The sequence below is a fragment of the Nicotiana tabacum genome, chromosome 15 (genome assembly GCF_000715075.1).
Source record: "Nicotiana tabacum cultivar K326 chromosome 15, ASM71507v2, whole genome shotgun sequence".
NCBI lineage: Eukaryota > Viridiplantae > Streptophyta > Magnoliopsida > Solanales > Solanaceae > Nicotiana > Nicotiana tabacum.
The window spans coordinates 65,707,901-65,718,008 of NC_134094.1; the positions used below are offsets into that span (position 1 = coordinate 65,707,901).

The window sequence follows — 10,108 nt, forward strand, 5'->3', positions numbered from 1 at the left end:
TACCTGGTAGAGAGGCAAATGACTTATCCCAGTTACCATAAATAATTTCAAACGTACGTTTACGCCCGAGAAATGCCTTTCTTTTGGTAATGGTACATCCATATACCTGGTGGACAGATGTTATACACTCTTTGATCTTGTACCTTATGGACACATCAATGTATGAAATCAAGACAAGAGAAATCAAGTCAACATTCATGTTAAAATAATTCCTATGAATGTATCAATTTCACAATTGTGGGTGCCAATGTATTTTCCCACAATCCACATATTTGTTTTCAACTTTCTCGCACGCAGCATCCAATTACAACCTTGAAACTATCTACGACAAATAACCTTGTATACTTTCGGAGATGACTCATGAACCACGATCTCACGACACTTTTTTATGCTGTACATTCGCACTACCCTGCTTAGGCGCACTTTATCAGCAAAAAGCATGCCCTTTGACAACACCGTTGCTCTAGATTCATCCCACATTGTTGTCCGAATTTCGTCAAGATCCTTTGTGAAGGCATCGACATCCAGCATACTTGGGAATTGATCAAGGTAAGGAATCTCCCTTGAATGAAACGGCACATGAGACTCGTACACTCTTGGTCTAACGAGAGGTGGAGCATGCTCCCTCGTCAAATCAGGTTCATCATTCTCGTCCTCATCATTGTCACCCTCATCAGGGAAGGGTGTTATCTCCAGACTCGTCAGCATTGTTGTCATAATCACTATGATCTTCCTAACTCTGTGCATCTGCCAGATCTCGATTAAATATGTCGTCTTCGGGCAATTGAGTAAGGACAGGACCTTCAAGTTGCTCGTTTTAACTTCACAACCAATAAAATAATGAGTTTCTCAGATTTATCCAAACATTACATATAAACTTTATCACTTCACTTACAAATCATAATGTGTTGATATTCCATGATACACATTATCCTGTTGATGATGACTCCCGGATGGACTACCATGATCCAACACACTAAAACTAGGCATATTCTAACTGTCCGTTGGTTCATAACTTGTAAAATTCATATCTGGTCGGTACCTCCTGTGGAATATATGAGCGTTAATACACATTCAATACATAAAAATAAACATCGTAACACAAAGAAAAACTGAAGTTTATCACTCGGCTTGTTGATTATGTAAACTTGGGGAGAAATTATGTTCTCGCTCCGCATTCGCCCGTGGAGATAAGTTTAGATCTGGCCAAACTCTTTCACCCGAAACCTGTTCGGATAAAACTGCTCCAAAAAAATTACCCGATGATTGAAGGATATCCCTATTTTGCGTAACCTCATTATTGCGAACGTCTTCAGCCTTGACGTACATTTCCAACATTTTTATCACAAGAAGTTCCCGGTATTCATCCGAAGTCCTCAAAAAATCTGTCAGAGTTTCATCGTCTTCGATGTTAAATTCAGCATAACAAGCAACCCCGTGCGGAGTAATATAATACGGATATCTTCCGGTTACTTTAATATTCACCGAACGTTTGCTCACACTCATTTTTTTACATAACAACGATACCAATCTATCGTACTCCATTGTAAGTGGCAACTTACCATGACACTGTGGAGAATAACTATATCATACTGAGTTATTTTTCATCACTATCCCACCCCAATATAGTGAAACCCTAATTTTTTGCTCTTCGAATATTATGACAAAATGTAAAATAACTTAAGAAAAAAATATTTTGGAAGACCTAAAGGATCCAAAATGAATTTTTATCTAATTGTGGAACTCCTTTAAGGCTAATAAAAACGCTATATATAAAATGAAAACCCGTCCCTTAGCCCAAAAGAACTGGTTCCGGACTCTCCTCATTCCATCCCTAAAAAGGAGATTTGCGCGAGATCAACTATCACCTCTGTCCATTTCAAAGATAGAAGAACATTGAACTCTTCTTAAGCATTCAGAAAATCCAAAATACAAATAACATCAACTAATTACCTCAAACTCTTGACATACAAAAAATAAAATCTTTTTGTGTCAAGACAAGATTGCACAATATTTCTAGCTTAGCGCCGCCAAACCCAGATCGTTTTCCTAGGGTTTTGGAATCGTGATAATGAGCCAGAGAAATACTGGAGACAGCCGTCCCTGCGATTTCTGCAATCAGCAGATTGCCGTACTTTACTGTCGAGCTGATTCAGCAAAGCTGTGTCTTTTCTGTGACCAGCACGTTCATTCAGCTAACGCCCTCTCCAAAAAACACCTCCGATCTCAGATCTGTGACAACTGTTGCTCCGAGCCTGTCTCCATCCGTTGCGCCACCGACAATCTCGTACTCTGCCAAGAATGCGATTGGGATGCTCACGGCAGCTGTGCACACGATCGGACCCCTGTTGAAGGGTTCTCTGGATGTCCTTGTGCTTCTGAGCTTGCTTCAGCTTGGGGTTTGGATGTTGAGGCCAAGAAACCACCAACACCTACTCATTTGCAGCCCACTTGGAATGGTTTCTTAGAGCCTTGTAATTGGATGTGTAAGGATGTTATTCCTCCACCTTCTGTCTTGTTGCAAGATTTAATGGTACCTAACGCTAATAATAATTCTGGGATTTACTCCACAACTCGTGAGGTGGGTAGAAAGCAAAATCCAACTTGTGGCAAGCAGAAACAAGTGATATTGAAACAATTAATTGAGTTATTCAAGAGAGATTTTGCAGATGGGGTTGGAGGTGGATCGGAAGATTTAGTTCCAAAGACACCTAATGGGAGTAGTGATTGGCAGGGAAATGTTAATGTGACGGAGGGGAGTGATGCGGTTATGGGTGGTGCCAATCAGCAGCTTGAGCCGCAGAGCGTGCCATTTACCTCTTTGCTTATGATGCAGAAGCCTCATAATTCAAAAGACAGTGACCGCATGGTGCAAGGGAATATTTTGTCAAGCGGAAATTCCTATGTTCAAAACACCCAGGTATTATCATAATTTCATGGTGCTAATTATAACTTTATCGGTCATAGCTAGGATATTTTGCATAGCCTGAACAAGTGCGATGAATTAATCCACTTCTGTTGTCTCGTTCTTTATATAACATATTGTTCAATAACGTTTGCCTTTGTTTCAAATGTGAAAAGCTAAGGTGTGTCGTGCGGAATTGCAGAATAAAAACTGTTTTTGTAGCATTGAGTCGTCATTGAACTGAGGATTTCTTCATACTAATAGTGATTTGATTGATAATTGAACATCCAACATGAATCTGCACGTATGATGATTCGTTTGAGTTGAGAAAAGAATACTATGATAAGCCCATATCATTATAGTGTTTGGTGCCTTTCGAGTATATTTGGGATGTGAACAGACTTGAGATTCTGCTTTGATTTGTTTCTAGTGCGCATCTACAAAGCAGAGGAAAATTCTGTCATATTGGAATCTTGGGGGTAGGCGTTTTAGAGGTTGGGAAAAAAGTTTCTTGTACTAATGGAATTGGTTGTCATATTTGTACAGGCAGCATGCAAAATTTCCTTTTCTGTCAAGTTTTGTTAGATCTTGAGTTAGTCGTGGTTAATAACCTAGATCTATACCAGTCGATCCTCCTTTTTGTGGTTTTTAGTGATTTTGGCATATGCATAAAGTTGCATGAGAATCACATATTCTCTCTATGGTCTATTTTGGTTCTTGAGGTGTGTCTCAAGATAGTATCTTCATTTTTAAGTAAATAAAGATACATAATGCTACGATGTTGCCTTTGATATTCTGTTTCAATATTAAGACAATCTTCTATTCCCATTTCTTTTTCTAAAATGGGATCGTCTATTTCCATTTTTGAAAAAATATGATATTCAGAACTATCTTTGAGCTGTCAAAATCAGCTGTACACCTTTAATCTTCTCTGGTGAAAAGTATTAGGAAATTTAAAAACATGCAACGAGCTTAATGAGTGTAACATAGACTTGTCATTGACGCAGCTAGTGAGGTTCTAACCGAGGCGCCTCTATTGCTGGTTGAAAACTATTCCAAACATAGACTTGTCATTGAATTATGCTTTTGCTCTTTTGAACTGATAAAATTTAAAAGGAAGAGATATCGGTTGAACAGGACATGTTGCTGATATACTTTATCTTGTACCCTCTTTAGTTACCTGAAATGATACTAGCTGCTTCTCCTCTACTGCTTGCTTCTTTGATCCAGTTCTTGAAGTTGGACTGATTGTATACACGGCCTTGTTGTGTTTGCTTCTTCAGATATGGGATTTCAATCTGGGGCAGTTGAGGAGCCATGAACAGTCAAGCTCAGTGGAAGCCGACTACAGTGAGAGCGACATGGCTTACATGATGAAAAGCTATGGTGAACTCATAAAAGGAACATCATTAGCATCTTCAAAAGGATTAGAACTCTCAGGCATTAACCGCTCAGTTGCCCATGAAGATATGACAGCTCTCAGTGTAAGCTCTAGCCACCGTTAATTTTATCTCATTTGTTTTATTTTAATCCCTTAAATCAATTAATTTGGCATGATTGAGTCTTGAGACCTGTAGTTTTAAGTGACAGATTAGACATAACAAAAATGTCTGAGTGACAGATGTCTGTTACCAACTTTGTCAGTTCTTTGTTCTGTCTTGGAGGATTGTTGAGGTTTCTTTTGTGTTAAGGAGTCGAATATATAGTACCTTTACAATTTCGTAAATTCTAACAAATGCATGGTGTACAACTGATTCTGCAATGCGTTTAACCAGAATATGGCCATGTCAATTTTAATTAACTCTAGAACTTTCTATTGTCTGCTTTAGGAACCACGACCATTAGTTGTTCTGTTGATTCACCTTGGACACTGCTTTTGACATTACTTTTTCCAATTAGCTTGGGTTAATGTTATTGAGAATTTGAGGTACCACATTATTACCTGATTAATAAATAAATGTTCGATAGTTAGGTCATACATAGTAATGCTGACAGTAACGCTTCATTTTCTCTTTGGTATACATGGATGGATAGTGAAGTTATCTGCGAAAAAACAGATGTGTCAAATGGTATGGTATAATAAAGTCTTCCTCTTGAATCTGAGAAATTACTTGCTTCATGCCTTGCAGAATAATTCGAATAACCGAGGGGGAAGCCAGGGGCCAGCGACATCTGAGAGCAACAATTTACCAATAATTAAGCTTTCTTCGGACTCTGGTTATACTAAACGGAAATGCTGTGGTGTGTCTAAAGATTTGAACTTTATGGAGCAAAGCATTTTTGTGGGAGGTGAAAACACTGGTGAGGAAATACTCAAGGCTGATATGGAGCTTCTGGCGAAGAACAGAGGAAATGCAATGCAACGTTATAAGGAGAAAAAGAAAACACGAAGGTAGGTTATTTCTTTTAGTTTTCCCTTCAGCATAGTTTTCCCTTGTCACCTCTTGAGTTTATCCCTACATGTTGGTTTTGTTGAATCTCTGAGTGTGAGTTGTGATGTCCAGATATGATAAGCACATACGTTATGAATCAAGGAAGGCAAGAGCTGATACTAGAAAGCGAGTTAAGGGTCGATTTGTCAAGGCTAATGAAGCTCCAGATGGCTGAATACCCGTTGAATGACAGAGGATAAGGATCTTTCTGTCTTTAGGTATATATTTCTTAGCCTGCTTAATATCTGTAATCTTAGGATGCGTTGTGCATTTGTAGCACCATTTGTTAGTTAATATTCTACTCACTTTTCGTGCTTCTGCATATGTATCAAGTGCTTGCATGTACAACCTTGATCATCAGGTTTGTGGCTAGACCCCTAACCCGGGGACCAGCCTTTTGAGGCAAGTCTTGGAAGTGAAATCTTGGCTAATTTTGTGCGGCATTAATTGGGATATTTGATGATATGAATCCACCAGGAGCGGATCGTCTGGATACCTCATTGAGAGGTAACCAGAGACTCAATTCAGTCTCCCTCTGGCAATACTTCGTGCATCATTTCTTTTTGAGTGGTATGCATTCATTCATTCTGTCGAGATGATCTGAGTGATAAAATTCTTGTTTCTTTCACCTGGAGCCGGGGAAAGGGAGGAAGAATTCTTGCTGAAGCTGATGTAACCAGAGACTAAATTCAGCCTCCTCCCCCCCCCCCCCCCCCAACATTTCTGGAAAGCTGATGCTAAGTATTTAAGTTAGAAGATGGATTATAGGATTTCCTGATAAGTTGGTAGTGTTGTAACCAATTCTTCTGTCGTGCGACGTTTTGTTAGCCGTCAAGATTTATCTTGCATGTATGCACTTCTCAGAATTAGGAACGGGAATTCCTCAAGTCTCTTCCTTTAGAAACAAGGCTCAAGTTTGTCATTTTATGGCACCAAAAGACCGACAACTAAAAAGGAAAAGGAAAAAAAAAAAAAAGAGAGGAAGAAATATAATAAAGTGCCACGTGCTAGATTCCTGGGTAGATCCAGCTGACTCTAATCTCATTCTATCGTGTGGTTAATCTTGGGAAATAATGCAACTCGATAGAAGAAAATTTGTTTGATGATGTGGGTTAATTTGTTTGTATCTGACGGTTCTCGTTTACTAATGTGGAATGGTTATCATAAACCCGTGCAGCTGTTGCTTTATTATTAAAATTCAAATGATGTATTAATATTGCGGATGTAGATGGCGGCCCTTAATTGAGTTTTGGAGGAAATAGTGTTGGTTCATCAAGGAAATGAAGAAGCAAATGTAGATGAGTGTTAATAAAAGATGCAGGCATAAATTAAGCCACTTGCGCATTGATCCGTGATGGTATAACTTTTTCTTGCCGAGATCTGAAGTCTTGTGAAAGCTCTTTTATCCTGTGAATGCTTTTAAGGATCATCTAGCAGAGAAAAGAAACTACCGCTCCCTATTTACTTCATTCACGCCGACAATTTGAACAATGTTTTCAGTCACTTGAATTATTCAAACTAAAACAGAGTAATATTGGTCTGATGAAACAATCAACCATGAAGGACTTGTCTTTCTTTCAGTTGAAGAATCTCATGGGAGCTAAGATGAGGAAAGGCTTTAAAAACTTCTGTAATAACGAAAGCTCTACCTCCACTCTCAACCATCAAACTGCAGCCTCTGCCCGCCCTCTCTCATCTACTTACATGATGGTCACTGCTACTACTGATCTAAAGCTGAACGAAAGGGATAACCAGACAACCTTGGAGGAGATGTTGCTCCAATTGGACATGGAGGAGAAAATGGCAAGAAGAGAAAAGCTGAACGAATATGGGCAGCATTGAATGTCTTGTGTCAACAGTTCAGACATTCTTCCAACTGCAAGGAACGCGCGCTTTTCTCTGGATGGCAAAGATGCCATCTGCCGGTCTTCTTTCCATGACGTGTCTCCTTTGCTAACCACAAGTGTTGGTGCAAGAAAATCAGTATGCTGCAACCACGAGCTGAGGAAAATGGAGATGAAAACTCGAACTCAAAACATGCCCCCGGCAATAGCAGGGGAGAGAGTGGTTGGGTGTAAACCAGGAGTAGTAGCTAAGTTAATGGGAGTAGAGGCCATGCCAATATCAATACACAGAAAGCATAGTAAGGATAGAGCGAGTGCAATTATCAAAAGCCAATGCCCGAGGAAAAGAGCAAAAAGGTACGAGATGGAGAGTAAGAGAAGATGAAGGGTGGTGGTGGAAACGAACTGTGGTGGCCACAACTGTAGCGTAAAGAGGGATGAATAATCAGAATGTGACGAGCTCTTGTTCAAGAAAAGGCTATTGCGTTATGAAACCCGTCGCAATGGACCTAACAAAAGATCACAAAGAAGTAGGCTGGCCAATGCGAGGCGGCGTCTTGTATAGAAATAACAATGACATGTAGTAAGATTTTTCTTTTTACTTATTTGTTCAACACAGGTGCTTTTGTCAATCATATATAGAATAGGACTACCTTTTCTGTATGCCAAATTAATTGTTGTTTACCCATAAAACAGTACAGTTGAATTTATACGTGGTTTATAGACAAGTGAATCGATTTGATCCTAAAATGATAAATGACTTAAGCAAGAATATAAGATTTAGCCTTGAAATCGAGATAAAACAACAAATATCTTGACTCCGGGAGCAGAGCTTCCGGAGGCAGTAAGAACAATATTAATGAGCAAGAAGATAAAATAGTATTAAACTTTTGAGTAGAGTATAGTATTAGTATGTCAGGAAATTCATGTCCCTATTTATAGTTGCATCTAGGGAACAAGGTCCTAGGATCAAGCCCCTCTTAAATGATAATTATGAGGGCCATTGAAACATGTGTAACGGTGGACAGTGAATGCCATATTCTCTGTAATGGACCATGCACTTAATGCTATAGAATATTCTCCACTAAATGCTATCGGGTGGCAGGTATTTAATTCGCCTTTATGAATACCATTCTCTTCGAGATCGTTATCTTCGGACCCGATTGTCTTCTGTCTTCTGTCTTCGGCTCCACGTGTCACTTCCTAATACGATCATTTAATATGAATATTTGTACCCTATATAGATAGTCCCCCTGCTTTCTGGTGGTATAACCTTGTGTCATTAGGAAGTTGGTAAAGATACCTTTTTTCGGGAAATCCTCTGACCCTCTTTGAAAAGTTTCTGACGGTTGACTAGACGCACGCCTCTCTGCATTTAATGCCCCGAAAATGCGTCATCCCACGATTCAACAATACTTTTGCCGGTTATCGAGGTAATTATGGCCACGATTTTAGCCGCCTATTCCTTTACTTATACGCATCAAACTTCTCCATTTACACTTCATAACTTTCCAAACTCTCTTTGCTCAACTCATACTTGTCTTCAACTTTCTCTAACCTCCTCCTGCTTCTTCCTTCTAATAACAATGACCTCTTCTTCCAGAAATCCCAATTCCTCAAAGAACAAAGGTAGTGCTGGTGATGCTGCTCCTCCCACGTGGCCACCATGTTTTGCTAACCAGCATGGATGATGACAACGACCGTGGGTGGATGGAACGGTTCGTTGCGGTTGCCACCGGGGATATCATCCCGTCCACGACTCCATCCTTTCCGGAATTATGGAACTGTAGTTGTAAGTTCGCCATTTATCTTTTCTTCTAGTTAAAGATCACCCCATGCTGCTACTGATGCTTCTTCTTTCACTTATTTCACCAACTCGGTGGACACCACCTTGGGTTGAAGGCTTGGACCAGTGGGTCCAGAAGATTTTGGATGTCACTACGCCCGAGACCCGCACGTGGAAAGAACTAGCCCTTAAATATGGACGGAAGACCAAAATTCATGGTAGGCTGAACTCATCTTGTTTTCACATTTCGTATAGGAAAATTGATTAACCTTTCTCTCCTGCTGAATTCAGGTCTACCCCAGGGCTCAATTGGCGTCCCCGTGGAGGATGTGTTGGCTGATCCGGCTGATGCGGCGAGGCTGCTGCAGGAGGCTTTCACCCGATTAGGAGTCTCCGGGCCCGCTTCTGGTGCAAGTGCTTCTTCTCGGAGTCCCTGGCCAGAGAAAAAGAGACAATAAGGCGACGTTCCTCCGCAACTAGAGGAAAAAATAAAAAGGCGAAGGATACTGTGCCCGAGCCGTCCACGGATGTTGTGGCGACGAGCGCTGCGATCAAGCCGGCCATAGACACCGTAGTGATCAACGATGATGGAGAAGCCAGTGATGAGGGGGCTTCTCTACATAGAAGACGGCGGCCTTTATCAGCTCAACAGAATGCTCAATCTGTTGAGCTAGTTACGCCAACGGATGACGATGTCCCGGCGCTCTGGGGGAATTTGCTATAGTGGAAGATGCTAACTCTCGCTTCCGAGTCCCAGTCGGTGTTCCCGGTACCATAAGGCTGGGTACTGGGTGTCTCCCATCCTCGGTTGATGAGCAACCAACAACTAGCAATGCTGTTGTCGCAGCTGCTTCGCACCCTACAACGACATCATCTTTATCTCTTTCTTCACCAACTCTGCCTTCGCCACCAGCAACTGCTACACTATCTCCACCGGCCGCAGCTTCCCGAGAAGAAGATGTCCCTCTTCCCCAGTCCCCAGTTCATGGGAATTTGGGGCATAATTATTCTGCCCCCTCTGAAGATCCCCAAAGGAGGAGGAGCGTCACCCTCTCGGTTTTTACTGGATGCCATCTGTTGTCCCGGCTGGTGGAACTTGTTAATTATCTGAAGCCTCTGGCTTCAGAAAAATACAGGAATA

At 40.9% G+C, this 10,108-nt stretch overlaps 1 protein-coding gene and 1 pseudogene across 4 annotated transcripts; both read left to right on the forward strand.

Moving 5' to 3' along the window:
• The first annotated feature begins 1,787 nt into the window (after positions 1-1,787).
• On the forward strand, positions 1,788-7,931 carry LOC107819993 (zinc finger protein CONSTANS-LIKE 14). 4 transcript variants are annotated; one of them, XM_016646195.2, is made up of 5 exons: positions 1,788-2,920; positions 4,189-4,389; positions 5,035-5,297; positions 5,410-5,555; positions 6,566-7,931. In XM_016646195.2, exons 1-4 carry the CDS (start codon positions 2,072-2,074, stop codon positions 5,510-5,512), a joined length of 1,416 nt encoding a protein of 471 aa, XP_016501681.1. In that variant the 5' UTR covers positions 1,788-2,071; the 3' UTR covers positions 5,513-5,555; positions 6,566-7,931. The 4 variants fall into 4 exon arrangements, with proteins under 4 accessions (XP_016501681.1, XP_016501683.1, XP_016501682.1 ...); XM_016646197.2 differs by having other exon boundaries at positions 6,919-7,813; XM_016646196.2 differs by lacking the exon at positions 6,566-7,931 and adding an exon at positions 5,671-5,783.
• Positions 3,894-4,032, forward strand: LOC142170098 (U4 spliceosomal RNA; annotated as a pseudogene).
• Positions 7,932-10,108: the final 2,177 nt, after the last annotated feature.

Coding starts and splice junctions, on each gene's coding strand:
- LOC107819993 (XM_016646195.2), top strand. CDS start 2,072: ATGAGCCAGAGAAATACTGGAGACAGCCGTCCCTGCGATTTCTGCAAT. Junction 2,921..4,188: donor CCTATGTTCAAAACACCCAG/GTATTATCATAA, acceptor TTGCTTCTTCAG/ATATGGGATTTCAATCTGGG. Junction 5,298..5,409: donor GAGAAAAAGAAAACACGAAG/GTAGGTTATTTC, acceptor TGTGATGTCCAG/ATATGATAAGCACATACGTT.